The 18,503-nt window shown below is 50.5% G+C and overlaps 8 protein-coding genes across 8 annotated transcripts; 3 read left to right on the top strand and 5 right to left on the bottom strand.

Moving 5' to 3' along the window:
• Positions 1-23: 23 nt before the first annotated feature.
• K460DRAFT_363886 (uncharacterized protein) lies at positions 24-1,002 on the bottom strand. The gene is made up of 4 exons (XM_040932908.1): positions 917-1,002; positions 453-804; positions 289-346; positions 24-232 (listed from the first exon to the last, which is right to left on the bottom strand). The coding sequence occupies exons 2-3, from the start codon at positions 635-637 to the stop codon at positions 301-303; spliced, it is 231 nt and encodes a 76-aa protein (XP_040790430.1). The 5' UTR covers positions 638-804; positions 917-1,002; the 3' UTR covers positions 24-232; positions 289-300.
• Positions 1,003-2,172: 1,170 nt separating this feature from the next.
• On the top strand, positions 2,173-3,463 carry K460DRAFT_333315 (NAD(P)-binding protein). Its single transcript, XM_040930874.1, has 3 exons — positions 2,173-2,487; positions 2,536-2,820; positions 2,883-3,463. The coding sequence occupies exons 1-3, from the start codon at positions 2,329-2,331 to the stop codon at positions 3,351-3,353; spliced, it is 915 nt and encodes a 304-aa protein (XP_040790429.1). The 5' UTR covers positions 2,173-2,328; the 3' UTR covers positions 3,354-3,463.
• Positions 3,464-3,516: 53 nt separating this feature from the next.
• Positions 3,517-5,548, bottom strand: K460DRAFT_307511 (general substrate transporter; the record flags this gene model as incomplete). Its single annotated transcript, XM_040930071.1, has 9 exons — positions 3,517-3,743; positions 3,820-3,909; positions 3,963-4,050; positions 4,096-4,436; positions 4,494-4,840; positions 4,886-5,003; positions 5,052-5,330; positions 5,382-5,412; positions 5,465-5,548. Coding segments are annotated over 9 exons (1,605 nt in total), but the record flags the coding sequence as incomplete, so codon positions are not given.
• Positions 5,549-7,135: 1,587 nt separating this feature from the next.
• On the top strand, positions 7,136-8,704 carry K460DRAFT_426717 (uncharacterized protein; the record flags this gene model as incomplete). The annotated part of the gene is made up of 1 exon (XM_040938258.1): positions 7,136-8,704. One exon carries the CDS (start codon positions 7,136-7,138, stop codon positions 8,702-8,704), a length of 1,569 nt encoding a protein of 522 aa, XP_040790427.1.
• A 276-nt stretch (positions 8,705-8,980) lies between these two features.
• On the bottom strand, positions 8,981-12,003 carry K460DRAFT_363884 (HET-domain-containing protein). Its single transcript, XM_040932907.1, has 2 exons — positions 11,419-12,003; positions 8,981-11,358 (listed from the first exon to the last, which is right to left on the bottom strand). The coding sequence occupies exons 1-2, from the start codon at positions 11,783-11,785 to the stop codon at positions 9,239-9,241; spliced, it is 2,487 nt and encodes an 828-aa protein (XP_040790426.1). The 5' UTR covers positions 11,786-12,003; the 3' UTR covers positions 8,981-9,238.
• A 247-nt stretch (positions 12,004-12,250) lies between these two features.
• On the top strand, positions 12,251-13,813 carry K460DRAFT_279848 (putative AP-1 adaptor complex subunit MU; the record flags this gene model as incomplete). Its single annotated transcript, XM_040928357.1, has 5 exons — positions 12,251-12,289; positions 12,353-12,711; positions 12,767-13,256; positions 13,306-13,677; positions 13,733-13,813. The coding sequence occupies 5 exons, from the start codon at positions 12,251-12,253 to the stop codon at positions 13,811-13,813; spliced, it is 1,341 nt and encodes a 446-aa protein (XP_040790425.1).
• Positions 13,814-14,022: 209 nt separating this feature from the next.
• On the bottom strand, positions 14,023-14,758 carry K460DRAFT_374837 (uncharacterized protein; the record flags this gene model as incomplete). Its single annotated transcript, XM_040934705.1, has 2 exons — positions 14,023-14,411; positions 14,470-14,758. 2 exons carry the CDS (start codon positions 14,756-14,758, stop codon positions 14,023-14,025), a joined length of 678 nt encoding a protein of 225 aa, XP_040790424.1.
• A 1,229-nt stretch (positions 14,759-15,987) lies between these two features.
• Positions 15,988-18,046, bottom strand: K460DRAFT_363879 (uracil permease). Its single transcript, XM_040932906.1, has 5 exons — positions 17,909-18,046; positions 17,760-17,849; positions 17,664-17,704; positions 17,041-17,612; positions 15,988-16,990 (listed from the first exon to the last, which is right to left on the bottom strand). The coding sequence occupies exons 1-5, from the start codon at positions 17,986-17,988 to the stop codon at positions 16,139-16,141; spliced, it is 1,635 nt and encodes a 544-aa protein (XP_040790423.1). The 5' UTR covers positions 17,989-18,046; the 3' UTR covers positions 15,988-16,138.
• Between the last annotated feature and the right edge of the window lie 457 nt (positions 18,047-18,503).

Raw genomic sequence — 18,503 nt, 5'->3', positions numbered from 1 at the left:
GCCGAGTGTACACGTTGTATTAAGGGAACAGTTTCATTTCATGGTAATGCACGCGAGCTATGCCCGTTACATGCTACTACTATGTCCAAATCTCCAAGGTGGACAAGCCCATAGACGCCAATATGCAACCAAACGCCAAACACAAAAGGAACTGCCGGGTATGAGGTGATTACAATGCAGGTGCGTGATGCAATGCTACATGCTGCGTTGGAAGACGAAAGGTAGAAGAGAGCTGCAGCAGATGTTAGTCTCTAAACAGTCAACACGGCTCGGCGGACAGGAACGTACAAGAAAGTGGGTCTATTTCGCGAAGCCAAGATAATGTGAATTGCAGTAGGCACTCTCCCTGCTGGATATTAGTATATCTCCTTCAAAAGTTACACCCACTATAGCCGGAAGAGCTTTCTTCCAGCCAATAGCAGCGTCACGGCTTCAAAATGGTGTAGACTTACCTCGTCAGGTAGGATCCGTCCGCCTTCGCCCTTCTCGTCTCCAGTAGTGGCGGTACAAACGGCAGGGCAAGAGCTGAGACTACATATCCGGTTGCGAGTGTTGCCTTGAGGCGGTAGTGCGGGTCTCGTGGTAGTTGTGATGAGTAGCGGCGCATCTGGCTGATTGCGTGTGTTGAGAGGGCCATCTTGAAGGTATGTGCGGGGGCTGTGTGTAGGAGCGAGATGGTTCGATTGCTTTGAAGAAGATAGATCAAGGTGTTGTAGATGTGTTTTTGTTTGTAAAGTTTCGGATGTGGGGCCAGGTAGTTGTTTTGCGTGTGGGGTGAGGGCACGTGGAGATGTTTAGTTGTTTCTTTGATACCTTCAAATCAGCGCAGTTCAGCAGGGAGCAGTAGGAACATATATGATAACGCGGCTGCCTGCGTGGCGCCGCGTGCTCTTCAGTTCAGCAAGGGTGTACTCACTGCGGCCGCGGCTAGGCTTGGGCGCAGATGCGAGATGATGCAAGCGTAGTTAGTCGTAGGGCTAGACTTCGGGTTACTACGGCGGGTAGGGATAGTCGTTGCCGTTGCCTTGGTGCTATTTTGGTGCTTGGACTTTGGGTCTTCTTGGCGATTGCGCTTTCTTTGCAATTCAACGTTCGCAGTAGTAGATTACAAACACTTGCGCGAGAGAGAGTTGTGAGAGTTGTTTCAACAGCCAGCCCAGCAGAGTCGGAAAGACTTTGTACACTTAGTTTTGTGGGGGTTAGAGCGCGTCCAGTGCCCAGACGCTCATCTGCTGCCCAAAGAGGAGCGCCGCCAACATGATATCACACCACACTCGTGCGAGCCTCGCTCGACTTGCCCGGGCGCGGCAGATGTGGCGCCCCATGGACCTGCTGTTAACGGCCGCACCCTCGTCTGATCAGCGCATTGGTGAGCCTACAATCACGACATTCCGTGCTATGGTCACGCAGTCCAAAGGGCATGGGCGTGGATTGTGTTGGGAGCGTGTCAGCGTGATGAGCGCGTCAGCCGAAACGAGCGCATGCTCATTGGATAGACGATAATGCTGCCCCTCTGCCTCAAAAGGAACGCAGACCTACATTCATCATCAAGTGCTATACAGAGGCAGACGAACTCAACCTCGAACGCGCGCAGACAGAGTCCATGAGAATCTTTGAAGAAGGAAAGCTTGAGCCTCTGTGCAGTTATGGGTGAACGAGTCATGACAAGGCACTGTGGCTGAGTATACGAGTCATATGCCTTGACCAAGCTGCACAATATATATCTGCATCAGCTCGCACATGCGTTAACACCACCTTGTGTTAGCGATAGTACAAGGTCAAGGTTCTACTAGTCGTTGCGAGGGACTTTGATTCGTAGCCCCAAACTCATGTAGTTTTAATAATCTAGCGGAAGTGGTATGCCGCGCGGTGTGTGGTTCCAACCAACAATTCGTGCCATCAATGAACAGTCATCAATGAACAGTATCGAAACAGCTACCTACTACCACACTACGGAAACTGCGGTCTTCAGATTTAACATATATGAACCATTCGTCTGCACGGCAAGAACAGAGCGACACATTGTCGCCACGGTAAATCTTTTTGATTTGAGTTCATACACAAAGCGGGTGACGTAAGCAGTCTCTAATGCAGTCTCTAATGCAGTCTCTAATGCACTATTCTTTATAAGCATGATAACAAATAATTGCACTCTGACATCTTCATGGCAGAGTTTTCGAGTGAAGGAGTTTACTACAATATAAAATGAAAACTCTTGCTGCCGTGTCTTTGACCATTACGCAAGGAAAGCCTTCAGTACTCCTTTCTACCAGCAACTACTACACTTGGATGAATTCTGTCCCTGATCACTTCATATAAAACATCACAATGAATGACCTTCCAGTGGACCACTTTGTGAAAGCCCAGCAATTTGTGCAAACTACACACCGCGATGTATACCCTGCTATTGATCCCACGCAGGCTTCCCTCTCGCAGAAGGGCAGAGTCGTGATCATCACCGGGGCAAGCCAAGGAATAGGAGCTCGTGTAAATCCCTTATGAACCCAGAATGAACCATCAGCTAATTTTGCTCAGGCTTTTGTACCCTCTTTCGCTGCTGCGGGTGCTAAAGCCATCGTACTTGTTGCGCGGAGTGCCGACAAGCTCAAAGACGTCGCTGAGCTGGTTGCAACGTCTCACCCAAATGTTGAGACACTCTCCGTGTCCACGGACATTGCAGATCCGGCGTCAGTCGCAGCTCTTTTCGATAAAGTAAAAGAGAAGTACGGTCACGCTGATGTGCTCGTCAACAACGCTGGGATCTTCAAAGCCATTGCGCCGATCAAGGATGTCGATCACGTAGCATGGTGGGAAGAAATGGTATGATACCTACGTTGCTTGAATAGTTATGTTTCCTGTTCTGTATCTAACATGTCGTGCAGACGCTCAATATCCGCGGAACCTTCCTGATGACCCAGTCCTTCCTCAAGCAGCTCCCCTCCCCAGAGACTCCCGCCAGAATCGTGACTCTTACTACCGGCGCCGCGTACGAAGTCTTCCCGACCTTCAGTGCCTACGGCATGTCTAAGCTTGCCGTCTTCGAACTCATGACCTACGTCGCAGTCGAGAACCCCAATGTAGTCGCTGTGGCTTTGCATCCTGGCATGGTTGACACTGAAATGATGAAGGATATGTTCAAGAAATTTGCTCTCGATACACCGGAGCTAGTCGGTGGTGTCGGAGTGTGGCTTGCAGCGTGGGACGGGCTGGACAGGGCGTTCTTGAGTGGCAGGTTTGTAACGTCGAATTGGGATGTAGAGGATCTGGTCAAGAGGAAAGAGGAGATTCTAGCGGGTAATCTGTTGAAGATGGACCTTAATGCTACGTTGGGGGCAGCGCAGTTCGGGCTGTAAGGGATGGAGATCTAGATCGTAAAACGGCGATATTGAATTAGAAGCAAATATCAAATCCAACAAATCATACCGTTGTAATATTCGTTATCGTACAGCGTCTAATTAGAAGCATATTTTCCTATCATGGCCGATTTGACGTTTGTCTCCGTGCAACTCACACGCTCTCGCGATAATCGCCACCATCTTCCTTCTCATCGTTGCTCTTTCGAACAGCCTGGTTTGCAGCTCTAACATGCGCCGGAACGACGCTGCTGTGTCGTCTGACTTCGGCTGCCTCATGCTGGATGAATCTTTCCGGGCGCTTCTCGGCAATGGCTTCTTTGTCTCTGAAGATCAGGAGTGGTGTCTCTCCGACGTATAAGCGATCTATATCCTCTAGCGTGCGTCCAGCTGTTTCTGGGTATAAGAAGTACACTAAATGGGTGTCAGCGTGGTCGTCGGGGTACTTTGCTAACGAGTGGTATACCTATAGGGACAAAAGCAAAATTGAAGACCGTCCATATGATGTAAAACTTCCATTTAAGGCTTTCAATGCCTGGAGGCGTGATTTCGACGACTGGAATTCGTTTAGCGCTGGGTTGCTTGGGGTACATTGCCTAGCAAGCTCACCCATGAAGTTGAAGATCCAGTTTGTTGCAGTTCCAAGTGCAGCACCTTTAGTTCGCATCGCCATGGAGTTGATTTCGGTGGGATAAAGCTACTCGTGTCAGCGTTACTTCTAACTTCAACTGTTTAGACATACCCATGGCACACCCTGCCATCCGATGCCGAAGAAGACATAGTACAGGAAGAAGAACGCAATTGACCCTTCTGCCCACTTCCTCCGGGTTTCGATCGGCAGTGCATCTTGTTCGTTGTAGCGAATACATATTGTGATGATCGTATAGCAGAAGAACTGCCCCGCTGCAGCGTACATCATCATCTTTCGGCGTCCCCAGCGCTCCACGTTAGGTATACCGATCAAGGAGAAGAGAAGGTAGGACACGGAGTTGCATGCGGCGAGCAGACGGGCGAGATTGTTTGTTAGACCCACGGATTCAATCAATACAGTTGGTAGGTAGTATGACGTGACGTTGATGCCGGCTAGAAACGCATTAGATGTGGCGCATCCATAAGTAATCAGAGCAAGCCTCAACTTACAAAGCTGCTGCATAGCTTGGGTACCCATTCCAAGAAGCATTCTTCTAATCGTGTGGGTTCCTGCCTGGTCGCCAGTCCGACCGCGTAGCAAGTCACGCCAGCGCACCGCGTGGTCCTTCTCGTACTGCACTGCCCACTGGATATCTTTTGACTGTGTGATGATAAATGGATCGGAGACATCGGTAGCTTCCAGATCTGCAAGGATCTTTTCTGCCTCTTCGATGCGTCCCCTTGCCATGAGCCAGCGCGGACTTTCCGGAAGCCACGGTACCGTTCCGAATAAGATGAAGATGAACAGAAATTGGAAAGCAAGAGGCACGCGCCATGCAGCTGGTCCTCCAACAAAGCTGTTGATTGTTAGTAGAAGTCGACTAGAAGAGTTCTGTGCCTACGAGAATCCATATGTGACCCAATTAGACAATGAGAAACCAGCAATGTTCATGATCATCTCAATGACAATGAGTTTGCCGCGCCAGCTTGCCTTCGATGTCTCGCCTTGCCAAACCGGTGCTACGCTTGTCAGTGCATGATGCGAGAGCAGACACATAACATATTTACCTGTTGACGTATTGATGCCATTGCCTATACCGGCAATAATCCTTCCCACAATCATCTCTGGTACGCCGAACGAGGCGGTTTGGATGATCGCTCCAATGCTCATAATCGTAGTTCCCAAAAGCACGCATTTCTTCCTCCCAAGCGGATCGCCAATTGCACAAACAGAAAGAGCACCAACGAAACATCCAATGTCGTAGATAGCCGTCACGGTGCTGATCAACGACGTCTTACCAACAAGATCAAGCTGGTCGAGGAAATTAGGAGTGATGATGACACCACCTGCAAATCGAATCAGCGAAGCATCATAGCTAAGTGGTGTGTAAACCATACCGAAGACACCTTGGTCGTATCCGAACAGAGTCTGTGGACCGTTGTTAGAGCGTGTATTTCTAGGCGGTACATAACGGGCTCACCATGTCAGTTGCACACGCAACCGTAACCCAGAATGTGAGCCATTTTCCCGTCATGCCAAAATACGGCTTTGACGGTCCGAACATCGTGGCGGTGAGAACTCGGTTCTCTCAAATGTGGGCAACAACGAAAGGTGAGGTGGGTTGGTCGCATTCAAGTGATTTTGCCCACAAAGGTTCCGATGTACTACATATACCCACATGGTAAGTTCCGTCCCCTGTGAGGCGTCAAGGCGTCCCGCCCTTGGTGATGAAATGTTGCATGCGACGACATCGTAATTGGTTGATTTGAGGATGATGAAAGAGGCGTCGGCCCTATTACAAGCTTCCCCGCACATTGGACGCGACCCTTGCACGGGCTATCCTGGCGAAACCTGGGGTTCAAAACAACAGGTCGTGACTCGCAATGCACGGGACATGTCATCTGTGGATCTCGTTGGACCCATCGGCGAGTTTCTCGCATCAGCTAGGTTGGCGATCATAGCTTCTAACGAGATCGCACTAATCCCTCCCTTAGATTCCTCCCTCGACTGCTTGTGACCTGCAGTCGTACAGCGACAAAGGTAAACTCTAAAAAGGATATTTTGCAACCAAGTCTCGCGTTTACGCCCAGCTCAAGTCCGTACCATCGAGCGGGGAAGAGATAGCTACAAAAAATATACATCTTTGACGCACAGCACCGAAGAACCCGGCATAGCTGAGCAATGCGACGATAGGCTGAAGACGTGCACCAAGAAATATATCGACTTGCAGGTGCAGAGTTCGCCCCACTCAATACGAGCAATCACACTTCAAGACATTGTGTGCATCACATTTTATCGCGGAGAAACTTGAACCATGGCAATCAATTGGCATTCGCTGGAAACCAAAAACAAGGTCTTTGTGTTTGCTAGAATAATAACTTACGTGTCAACACAAAGGATCATTGTGTCGACAAAGGATATTTGAGTTGACGTATACCTCTAACACGCCTTCGTATAGTAAGCTACAAAACCTCGTTATATATAATTACACGGCGACTACGATAATCTGTATTTCCATATATTCTTGTATAAAGCCCATCTTATCTTAGAGACAGCTGGATGCAATGCAACCTTTGCATGCCTGTTTACAAATTCCAGAGTATTTTATTTCCTCATGATATCTATCCAAACTTCGATCGGGTTCCTTCAAATCTTCGCCGACTTTTCATCAGTCGTTGCCAGCCAAGAGCTATCTGGACTGCGTGCATGTCCTTATTCTATGAGGTTCTCAAGAGCATCGAATGCTCCGGTTAATTTTCTTATATCTGGCAGTCATAGTCATCCAATATGCGACATGGAACTATGGGAACAGTAACCAATTATTGGCCTCCTCTACTGGGATTTTATTTCCGAGTCGGATGTGATTAACGACACACCAAGGGTTTAGCGAAACACGCCTTCCACCAAGTCGCCAACACTGTGAAAGTCTGTATCCGATATTACTGGATGAGCCTTTTCACAGTGTTGCCTCGAGACCTCCAACAGTCCATAGTTACCTCACTACACCAACGACCGGACATACTTCACTAACAATGCGTACTATCTCTCGCATACAAAAGTCATTCATGGAGCTCTTCTCAGTCAAAACATTATCAAACACATTCGCATCTCAACCGCACCTTCATCAACAGCCAATCTTCACCACGCCATAATGTCGAATCACAACATGAACAATCCGACAGAGTTCGAAAACCTCCCCCCTGAACTCATGAACGCAGTGCTCGAAGAGTTGCTGGGTACATCAGACAATCCCGGACCACGCCTCCGTCATCGCCCTGACATTCCAGAGCTTTCTACGCTTGAACGCAGATTTACCATGGAAACTGCCATCCTTCGCACGAATAAGCAGATCCACGCCATGGCCAAAGCGTACCTTGATCTGGCGAACAAGTGGATCGTATTTGACATGGACGATGTGCACTTAGTCTTGCCCTGGGCCTGCATCTTGATACCAATGACTATCATCGATCCTGAGGCCAACTACGCAGTTCCTGAAGGAATCATGCGGGTACGTGTTAAGCTTTGTCTTAACGGCGAACGCATTATCCGTCCTTCTCCTGCTTCACAGCCGAAGCGACAACTTGTACTTATAAAGTTGGAGCATTTCGTGGCCTTTCTCGCGCAAATTCGAATGGCGGAATTGATAAATAGCGTTCGCGTCATGCCGAGAGCTTTCTTCATTGGGGATAACCAGGGACTATACAATGCGATGAAGGGATTTAACGGCCTCAAAATCCGTGTTCACGTCGATCCCAACTATCCTCATCACTGGATGCAAGCTTTGTTGGACTGTTTCGACATGTTCCACGGTCCTTTGAACGAGGTGTCGATTATTGGGTCGTTTGACGCTCAACAGGCACGCCGTATAGAAACCTCCATTGCGTTGCCACGCAATGTTGCAGAACCGACCATGTATGAGATCTACATACATATCGCCCACAGGATCAAACTCGCCAATCACTTCGCTGATCAAGGCCAATTGGTTTCTGCAATTAGATTGTACGATCGAGTCCGCAACATGACCAATGCGTCTAACACAGATCGTACCCCTTGGTCCGGGTGGTCAACAAAAGATTGGTCACAATTCCCCTTCGAGGCCCTATTGATCACCGTGGCTACCCTCAACGCCCTCATCATATCCATAGGGACACAGGAAAATCTCGAATACGCTCATATGCACGTAGCATTACATCACAGTCTAGTGCAACAAATCTCTCTCCTGTTGGATTTTGATGACTTGGGTCGCGAAATGGAAGGCTGGATTCTACTCCTCTCCGGCCTGCATTACATCCTCCATGCACGCGTCGTGGGAACTGCCTATAATGGCCCTGAGCGGCTGTTACTTGTTCGAATTGGCATGAATCTCCTGGAAGATACGATTGGAACGTTCGAACACTTACCCGAGCGCGATAACGTCGGGTTTCGAGCAGCGACATATATGTGCACGCGCCTTCGAGTCCTCGATTTCAACCCAGACAAAACGTTGCTATTCTCAGCGATTACTAGAGCCTCTATATTCTTTGCTAATCGCTTCGAGCAGTACAGTCGGCCCGTTCGGTGGTGTGTGCACCAGTCGCTCATCCCACAGGCACTTGTTAATCGAGGCATCGTGGAACATATGCAAAACTGTTCTAGACTGACAGAAGAGCAAAAGAATCAGCTTCTGTTAGTAAAAGTGTTCGAAGACGATGCGGAGGGTGGTGATGACTACTTCATGTGAGGAACTAGAGTCTTCTCCTCGCGCTTGTATAGCCAGTTGTCCTCAGATCTCGCAGGGTACTCTTTGAAGGAATTCCGGCGATAATAATAATTTGAAACTGTTTTTCATATTCATCATTGCTTTGTTACTATTTGTGTGCGTAATTTCCAAATTTAGCGATGGCCAATGCTTTTTATGTTGTGAGGGCGCTAGTACGGGCCTCTCATACAGAATTACACGAGCTACAACCTGATATGTAAAATGGAAATCACTGGTAGAGGGGTTTGCCAGCTTTTGAGTAGCTTACTTTTTATGTGATAACTATTCGTGATATATCAAAACTCTATAATACAGTCGAGACATATATTAAACTACATAAATGTAAAATAGAACGCACACCTACACGATCCAAGGACACTCAGCGAGCATTGCTCTAGCGTGGAACTTTGAGTTATATCCTACTCATTCTTCGGGACTAATATCGATTCGATCCGTGAACCTCAATCTCATCATTTTACAGTGCGCTCGAAACTGTGAGAACCAGAACGCTCCTACTCACACCACGGTCAAAACTTCCACACTTTCAGCTTCCGCATCCCAACTTCCAAAAAAACCCACCCCAACCCTCCGAAACGTGCTCTCCCCTCCCTCTCTCCCAGCCTTAGCCAATACTAAAACCTCTACTTTGGTCTCACCCCACTCTTCACAATAGTATTCCTCAATTTTTCTCACAGAGCCCTTGACTAGCACCAATTCCTCGGGCACGTACGTGCCCCTCTTCCAAAAGGGCGTCTCCATCAAGTCCTCGCCGTGAACTTGTTTGTTTTTATGTGCCGTGGACATGAAGTGGCCATTTGGCACACGCCGTGGTAGGATAACTGAATCCCATGAGTCAGACGGTGTGAGCGGCGGACCGGGCATGATGCCGTTCAAAACGTCGTCGTAGTGCCATGTACCCGCGATTTGCGCGCTGGGGCCATTGCGGCTTAAGAATTTAAGGTCTCCGTGTTGTGTTTCAACAGGGCCTGCGAATGTACCGTTCAACATCCAGCCATCATTCTCTGCGTTCCACGTAGCCCTGACAACACTAGCTCTAATGATTATCTTCCCGCTTGTAATACAGCCAAAGGGGTTGGAGCCTTCAATTTTGGTGCTGGCGTCTAGTACCTCCACCGACGCCGGACGGTCCTCACCCGGCGCCAGATCCGCAAAATCGAACGACGTGGACCCATCTATGCTTGCCCAGCTCCAGGACGGTGCTCTATACTTCTTCACTCGGGCAGGCGTCCACGTATCAGGCTCCGTACTGGTCTGCCAGAACAGACTGCGTTCAAGTTCCCTGCACCAGTGACCCGCAAGATACTGATCATGTGTGATTGCTTGAACGCGGGACGCTATACCAGCTAAAGCGGGTAATTTGTCGGACGCGAAGGTCAGTCGTCGCTCGCTGTAGGCTGCGACTGCAGAGTACCATACGTGGTAAATGGTTTGGCGTGTTGCGGCATCGAGGAAGTTGTAGAGTTCGTTGTCAATTTGACGCGTGATGATGGTGAGCGGGGAATTGTTTTGGTATTGAGGGTCACGTAGGTCGACGGTATAGGAGGCACGGCCGTGCTCGGGAGAGCTTAATATCGTAACGAAGTGTGATGGTTCCGAGGTCATTTCAGAGTCTTCTTCCACGCCCTTCTCATCTGGGCTGTGGTCCTCAGCCTTCACAGCGTTGCTTTCGTCCTCGCCATCGGACTCATCATAGTCACTGCGGTCTTCACCAAGGTCCGCGAATCTGTACGACCGCTCAAACCCCATGGCAAAAGCTTTCATTTGCATACGGGGAGACTTTCTCCAAGAGTTCTTGAGAGACTCATTGAAGCCGCTCTGCCCGAGGATCCTCTCACAGCATATCCAAACCATCTGCCCAGCCAAGAAGTGCAGAGTTCTTCGTGCCAAATATTTCTCCTGCATTACCCAGCCCCTGGTTTGCAAAATGCCATTCTCGACATTACTAGCTGGTGGGCCATACACGCCCCAGGTGGATGCAGTGAGATAAGCTTGGCCCTTATGGTCTCCGAAGGAGGATGGCAGCCTTACTATGTCATAATAGCAGTATTCGTACGGACGTCTTGGGATAAATAGCCCCCTTGAGGAGTCTGGTGAGTCGGTAGCAGCGATCGTAAGGGTACTGTCGTAGTAAATAGAGCCCATATGACCAGATTCACGCTCCCAATCGTCTTTGTCATCCTGTATTATGCAAAGACTATCTATCCATAGATACGGCATCCCGAGTTTGCGGCAAACTAAAATAGCATCCTTGAATGTCTTCGGAATTGTTTCAAGGGGTATGCTATCCTGTCGTTTTCGCAGGCTTTCCGTTGTCGTGATTGTTGCTGTGGACCGACCCCAACAATGACTGAGGGTAGCGTAGCGCGCGCGTTCACCATTCCCACTCACCAAGTGGGGATCCTGGCCTTCTTCAGCCACACATATCACTCTCGATGGTAGCTCTGCCAACCTGGAATTATGACCGGCGCATTCGCTGTGATTGGCTTCGCAATGGTCGAGCCAGCGTTTGGCGACGTCGAAGTGGGCCTGTGGAGGAGTCTCGTTCACCAACACACGGCCAGATATGAAGGAGTTCTGCTCGCCGGCTATAGCGGTCTTCATTCCCAGTTCATCGCCTAGATCCTTGGTGAGTAATTGCTTCCACATCGATGGGTGGGGGGGGAGGTTCATGGTACCTTCTTCCACAGACAGGGTCAAATCAGCCGTCATCCACTTTGATATGAGCCAGATGCCCACATGCGTGAAGCCCTTTTGAGGTTTTATTGCATTCCAATGACCTGGGATAATCTGTAGCTTAACAGCGCACTTGTCGCGCGCCTCGTGCTCACCATAAGATGGCGGCTCGTCGGAGGCGCCTTCGAAGTTCAATTGGGGGTGGTGTTCGCGCTCACCGCCCCGCTCTATACACCAGTGTATCATTTTGCAAAGTCGACAGTCGTTTGCGGAAGCCTCTAGTGCAGCTAGGTTTTCGGCATGAGGATAGACGTTTGGTGGGTACAATCTCGCTATAGATAGACTGTTACAGAGTTTGCACAAAGACATGACGGTTGAAGAGAGGCGATACAGAGGAATCAGATGTTAGGAGTATGCGAAAGTCATTGACTGCATCACTGGCTTCCATACTGAGGCGGTGCTCTGACTGTTGGGCCCAAAGAAGCTAGCCGTTGGACGTGTCTTTTTCAGGGGAGGGTGACCCATTTCGACTGACCATGAGCGCTGACTTGGAGTGGTCAAGAGGGAGAGATCCGACATACAAGGAGATGGAAGAGAAAGTGGCCTGCGGAGAGTAAGGTTCTCCGAGTAGAGGTGCGGGCGGGCACGGCTAGAAAGGGTTAGCGCGGATGGTACTCTTGGCCAGATTTGTGGGTTGCGCCCACGGCATCACCGCTACAACAAGACCAGAGCAGCCAAATCCCCCTCGACTGCCTTTCCTCCGCGCATAATGAATAGTCGATAGCCAATCTTAGCGAATTTGTTTCTTCCTACCGTTACTCTCCCTCCTTCACCATGGCGTCGGCGGTGTTCTTTCTCGACCTGAAGGGCAAGGTATGCATATGCTCGTGGGGTACTCATCGATGAGGCGCTCTGCATGCTAATTGCTACGTATAGACGCTTCTGGCGCGCAACTACCGCGGAGACATTCCCATGTCAGCTGTCGAGAAGTTCCCCATCCTACTCAGCGAGGCCGAAGAAGAGAGCTCCGCCGTCCCACCATGCTTCTCCAACGAAGGCATCAACTACCTTTACATCCGCCACAACAACCTCTACCTCCTCGCCATCACCAAGCGAAACACAAATGCCGCCGAGATTCTGCTTTTCCTGCACAAGATCGTCGAGGTCTTCACCGAGTACTTCAAGGAGCTGGAGGAGGAGAGTATACGAGACAACTTTGTCGTCATCTACGAGCTGCTCGATGAGATGATGGACTTTGGCTATCCGCAAACAACCGAGACGAAGATCTTGCAAGAGTATGCTCTACATCAATGCCAGCGTGTGCCTCAGGCTAATAAATGCCTTCCGCAGGTACATCACACAGGAGTCGCACAAGCTCGAAGTCCAAGCACGGCCGCCCATCGCAGTCACAAACGCCGTCAGCTGGCGAAGCGAAGGCATCCGCTACCGCAAGAACGAAGTCTTCCTCGACGTCGTCGAATCGCTCAACCTCCTCGTCTCCGCTACCGGCAGCGTGCTGCGGTCTGAGATTCTGGGTGCGGTCAAGATGAAGTGCTACCTCTCTGGTATGCCAGAATTGCGGTTAGGCCTGAACGACAAAGCCATGTTCGAGACTACCGGAAGAGCGACGCGGGGCAAGGCGGTCGAGATGGAGGATGTCAAGTTCCACCAATGTGTACGGTTATCAAGATTTGAGAACGACAGGACCATCAGCTTCATTCCGCCCGATGGTGAGTTTGAGCTGATGAGCTACCGACTCAACACACAAGTGAAGCCTTTGATCTGGGTCGAGTGCATAGTAGAGAGCCACTCTGGCAGCAGGATAGAATACATGTTGAAGGTATGTTGAAGCCATGGCCCAAACGAAGCGGCCAACTAACATTGTATAGGCAAGAGCGCAGTTTAAGCGACGCAGCACTGCCAACAACGTCCAAATTTCCATCCCCGTACCAGAAGACGCAGATAGCCCGCGCTTCCGAACCAACATTGGTAGCGTACACTACGCCCCAGAAACCTCTTCGATAGTATGGAAGATCAAGCAGTTTGGTGGCGGCAAGGAGTTCCTCATGCGCGCTGAGCTCGGTCTGCCCTCTGTACGTGGCGATGACGAGAAGGGCGGTGGTATGATGGGTGGATTTGGTGGCAGCATGGGTGGAGTGGGAGCTGGAAAGGCGAAGCGGCCCATCAACGTCAAGTTCGAGATCCCGTACTTCACGACATCTGGTATTCAGGTGCGGTACCTAAAGATCATTGAACCAAAGGTGAGTGCATTCAAGACTCAGATAGCCCGTGGCATCATCGTTAACGTGTTACTAGTTGCAATATCCGTCGCTGCCGTGGGTGCGGTACATCACACAATCAGGCGACATCGCGGTACGGTTGCCAGATGTGAAGTAGCAGATGTCGGACGGCAACATCACGATAGATATACCAATGTAATCATGAAGCAACTTGCCAAAGACATTATGATATTCATTAACGAGCGTTATCCCATAGTAGATCACAGAGCCCTATGCAGTACCGTGGATTTGTAAGCCAACCCCCAACCCATGTAATGCGTTCAATGAACTCCAAACTCCGTTCTTCGCCCTTCACCGTAGTACCTCTCACAACCCAACAGCAAGCCCTAGCACCGCCGCCCCAACTGCCATGCCCATCCCCGCAGTAACCATTGGCACGCCTCCAGCACTCGAGCCAACAGGCGTTCCTTGGGCAGCAGCAACCTGCAGTCCAAACGCCGTCGTAGTGACGACACTCCCACTAATCGTCGTCGTGACCACACTCGTAGACGTCGTTTTCGCCGAGCAGCCACTCCAAGACGTCCATGGCGCACTCGTGCTCCAAGGCCCAGCAGTCCAGCCAGGCCATTCTGAAGGCGGACACGCGCTGCCATCCCACCAGGCGGTCCAGGGGCCAGAGCGCCAGTCCGACTTTGTAGACCAGTCGCTCCAGGGTCCCCAGTTTGACGAGCCCCAGGGGCCAGGGCCGTTGGGTCCTATAAATGTTGTTAGAGGGGTCTTGACTGAATGACGAGCGGTGTGGCTGGCACGTACCTCCCCAGTGTCTACCAGGACCTCCTGGACCTCCTGGACCGCCGTGCCCGCCCCATGGCCCTGAGCCGGGGCCCCAGCTCCCTGTTGGCCATGGTGCTGCCGTCAACGTGGATGGAATTTTGCCTTCTGATACGAGCGAGTTGTAGACAGAGGACCATTTAGCGATGTCGGTGGTTGCCCATGGTGGGCCGACCCAGGCGTCTGTTGTTGTCGTGGTAGGCGCAGGAGTAGTGCTTTGCGCAACGATGGGTGCAGCGAGAACTGCAATGGTGCTGAAGCTTAACTTCATCTTGGGTATGTCTCGTCTTTGTAAATTCCGGCTCTTTGCTCTTGTGTTTGAAACAGTAACTATAAGTACAGATTGGGTGTAGCAGAGTCGAATTGAATCTCAGCCTTGCCGATAGTCTCTGAGAAACAGTGGATTGCAATCCCAAACCTACGCGACGTAACAGCGTTCAAATACACGCAGCACCAACACACGCGGCCTGCTTTCTCATTGGGCGCCTTCACATCAGCTGCGACTTCGTCATAAAGAGCCTTGTCCGGAGGGGTACCGAGAGGCTCATCAGCGCCTTGGCTCCCAAGCTGTCTATCATTTTGACAGAAGCGTACAAACCCAGAGATGACAAGCAGACCCGCTTACGCGTTCAAGACGTGTGTCAGTCTCAGCCATCTGGGTGCACAAGAACGTCATTGGATCAAGCCTTACTGCAGGGCCGCTCAGCCCTGTGAGCAGTGTTGCATTGCCTGCGGCATCATTCTGGGTTGACAGGCGGGGTTGTTAGACTAAGACAAAGAAAACGTGACAAGGAGGGATTTTGATTGGATTGAAATGGAAAGCTGTGCATGCGTATGCGTAGGGACTAGGGGAGCCAAGTGAGCCTGAGTGTGTGGAGGCCGTTCAGGCGTGAGACAAGTGCTTTTCGGAGAATGAGGTGGGGAGAAAACGCGGAGGATGCGCGCACCGCGCTTGCATATGTCGGCTCTGGGATGTTGCGTCATCTTACACAGAAACAGAATATCTTCTGAATATGCTCAATATACCATGAGATCGTCTTCAAGGTCCCACTTGTTTCGTTAGAGATCGTAGGATCTGTGGTTTGATGTGAGGGTTGGGAGGTTGGGCTTGTTGTCGGGCGCTGGATAGGGAAAGCCCGAACGTAGATCGAGTCGGGGAGAATAGATTGGCAGGTGCCGATGGGAATCTCATGCTGACCACATCACTTCATATTGAGAGTACACATCGCACATTGGTTGTTATGCTGTATACGCGTCCTCGCTGACTCAATGTATAAGAATGTATAGTATGTTGCCAAGAGACACCTTGACCGATAGTCGCTGGTGTCATCACATTTCACACCGCCCACACCAAGGTCTTTCGTGGCGAGAGATTTTCGAAGACCAAGATAGACGTCAGGAATCGTTACATTGAGTGTGCGGCCTACAGTGACCTATCATGCATGTTCACAAAAGGAAGCCTTGGCACATGCCAGCTTTGCGGACGACAACGCTGATATTATGCAGGGCATTAGTTACAACACCACATGAGAAGATATATCAGAGTTTCAAGAGTAACGACGTAGCTCTCCGGTTACGTATACTTAAGCGGAGGTCTCTACCCTTCGATTCAGTCATTCTGACTCGTCCATCTCGATGTCCCGCACTTGGCCTACAAGATGCGGTCCAATCTAGCTTTCCACCCAGATTTCTCCGTCCTGTTCTCCTCTCCGCTTCCAATACTGACACCCTCATCCACATAACCATGCTGATCATATACTTCATCCGGCAGAACCGCCTTGTCAACAAATGTCTCCCTAGGAGGAGCAACAAACATCTCAAGCACCACATAGACGACACTGGTGGCTGTGAAGCCTAGCAGCCACCCAAAGCTATATGGTCTTGCGCCAACTCCAGCATCAATGGAAGGGTTGATCGACTGAATGAAGCCCGGTAGATTAGGCGCAACGCCAATGACAAAAGCCACAATGGCGCGCCAGTTGCAGCCCCCAGTGTAGCGGTAGATTCCGTGCGGCTGGTACAGAGCAAGCGTGTCATATCTGCCCTTGTGTATAACCCAGAAGTCAAAGACCATGATGGAAGCGATTGGGCCGAGGAAAACAGCATACGCGGACATGAAGTTCAGGAAACTGCCCGCGCTCTTGAGGATCTTCCACGGGACCAGCGCCCAAGCAACAACCGCGCAGATTAGCTGACCTCGGCGGATATTAACGTATTGTGGGAAGAGTGCGGTCAAGTCATTTGCTGCCGAGAGTGAGTTGGCTGAGATATTCACACCGAGTGCTGCAAGCGCGAAGCTAAAGGCGGCGAAGAAACGACAGGCTCGATTGTCCCAATGGGAGATGAGTGCCATGGGATCCCAGTTGAGCTCGCCATATTTGACGGCTCCGGCGGATGTTGCTGCAACGCCTATGAAGGCGATGAAAGTGAATACGAGGGGCAAGAAGGGGACGTAGATGAGTTGCCACTTGACGCTGACGCGGGAGTAGCGGGAGAAATCAGCCTATCCAACATGATCAGCACAAAAGATGATGGTGTAGGAAAAGAACGTACCTGGTTGACGGAAAGCGTTGCGAAATTGCCAATGACCGAAGTCAAACTCGAAAGGAAAGCCCATGAATATGCGCTTCCGGAAAGTTTTGCCTTTTGATTGAACATTACCCCTCCACCATCCGTAGAGCGGAAGGCCCAGATGAGAATCGCAATCCACGCAATTGGCACAATGACTGACTTGGCCATGAAAAGCCACCTCAGGTTATTCGGATGCATGCATAAGAACGGCAGACTGATCAACCAGAACAGGAAGAAGCTGACCATGGTGTTCGTTTCGATACCCTGGGATTCAGGGATGCCATTGTGCAACGTGAGGAAGGACGGCCATATGGCTGAAATCATGACTTTGACTGAATTTGCGCCGTTCATGTTCTGGATGGCGAACCAGAAGATGGCGAGAATGGCGCGCGAGATGATGGCGATGTAGGAGCCCCAGAAACCCCACGAGGCGCGCGCGAGCACGGGGAAAGGAGCGTGGTGAATGACACCGATTGCGCCGTTTGCTGCAATCACGAACGAGATGATGAAGAATGCTAGGGCGACTATGCCGAGAGACTCGCGCCATGTGAGGCCTATATGGCCGTTAGTGGGGGTTTGAGGCATGGAATTGGTGAACTCTATACCAATTGCAATGATACTCGATGCGAATTGCCATGTCGCAGCGCTTTGGCATTGTTAGTTTCACCATCTTGTACCCTTCAAAACTCGACAGGGCGTACTTGAAAGCATCAGACACCCAGTACGAGACGAAGCTGGTAACACCCCACTTTCGCGCATGTCGAGGGACGGGATCGAGATCTCTGTTCGTCCTATCCAGCATCAGCACAATCGACTACAGTCTGTCTTATTCGTGCAGTTCATCACTCACCACCGCGCGTTCCCTTCAGCAAAGGCCGACTGTGTCTGCTCCACCTTGAGCGTGAAGTGTGGTCGCTCAATGAGAGGCATCTTCAATTGATTGACCTATTCAACAACCGAAGTTGAAGATTTAACAAAACCGCGCGCGACGGACAAAGGCGCCTCTTTATCCCAGATGGCACCGGCTACTGCTGATCCCTCGGCGAAGGATTATGTTACACCGCGATATCTGTAGCCCAGCTGCGATAAGATAAGTCTTTACTCGAAGTGGGTGAAAGGGTCAAGGGTTCCGTCAGGCTAGTCGAACGCCTCCACAACACGGCGTCGCACAACAGCCACTCAACGCAGAGACGCGGCCATGTCTGCAGCGACTGTGTGCCAGCCTCGCAGGCGTCGAGACCGGGAGACATAGAACTGGGTGGCTTGACGAGCTCTGTGCCGCTCATGCGATGCTCGTGCGTGCGAGATAAGAAGCCCGAGCGGATACCGAGGCTGATCAGCCGATGAACCATTTCAGCCGATGAACCACTTTTTACTAGTAAAAAAGCAAAAAATTAAATTTTTCTTTATTTAATAACTTAATAAATAATATATATATAAAAAAA

The sequence above is a fragment of the Cucurbitaria berberidis genome (genome assembly GCF_010015615.1).
Source record: "Cucurbitaria berberidis CBS 394.84 unplaced genomic scaffold K460scaffold_2, whole genome shotgun sequence".
Taxonomy (NCBI): Eukaryota; Fungi; Ascomycota; class Dothideomycetes; order Pleosporales; family Cucurbitariaceae; genus Cucurbitaria; species Cucurbitaria berberidis.
The sequence above is the reverse complement of the archived record's forward strand: the minus strand, read 5'-3'. Positions and strand labels throughout refer to the sequence as shown.

What these genes read in the sequence shown, in the direction of transcription:
- K460DRAFT_363886 (XM_040932908.1), bottom strand. Translation starts at nt 637, where the DNA reads ATGGCCCTCTCAACACACGCAATCAGCCAGATGCGCCGCTACTCATCA. An exon ending in GACGGATCCTACCTGACGAG is followed by an intron (nt 347 to 452) that starts GTAAGTCTACAC and finishes AATATCCAGCAG; the next exon opens with GGAGAGTGCCTACTGCAATT.
- K460DRAFT_333315 (XM_040930874.1), top strand. Translation starts at nt 2,329, where the DNA reads ATGAATGACCTTCCAGTGGACCACTTTGTGAAAGCCCAGCAATTTGTG. An exon ending in GCCAAGGAATAGGAGCTCGT is followed by an intron (nt 2,488 to 2,535) that starts GTAAATCCCTTA and finishes AATTTTGCTCAG; the next exon opens with GCTTTTGTACCCTCTTTCGC. An exon ending in TAGCATGGTGGGAAGAAATG is followed by an intron (nt 2,821 to 2,882) that starts GTATGATACCTA and finishes CATGTCGTGCAG; the next exon opens with ACGCTCAATATCCGCGGAAC.
- K460DRAFT_363884 (XM_040932907.1), bottom strand. Translation starts at nt 11,785, where the DNA reads ATGTCTTTGTGCAAACTCTGTAACAGTCTATCTATAGCGAGATTGTAC. An exon ending in GACCCTGTCTGTGGAAGAAG is followed by an intron (nt 11,359 to 11,418) that starts GTACCATGAACC and finishes CCAAGGATCTAG; the next exon opens with GCGATGAACTGGGAATGAAG.
- K460DRAFT_363879 (XM_040932906.1), bottom strand. Translation starts at nt 17,988, where the DNA reads ATGCCTCTCATTGAGCGACCACACTTCACGCTCAAGGTGGAGCAGACA. An exon ending in GCTGAAGGGAACGCGCGGTG is followed by an intron (nt 17,850 to 17,908) that starts GTGAGTGATGAA and finishes GATGCTGGATAG; the next exon opens with GACGAACAGAGATCTCGATC. An exon ending in TGGGTGTCTGATGCTTTCAA is followed by an intron (nt 17,705 to 17,759) that starts GTACGCCCTGTC and finishes ACAATGCCAAAG; the next exon opens with CGCTGCGACATGGCAATTCG.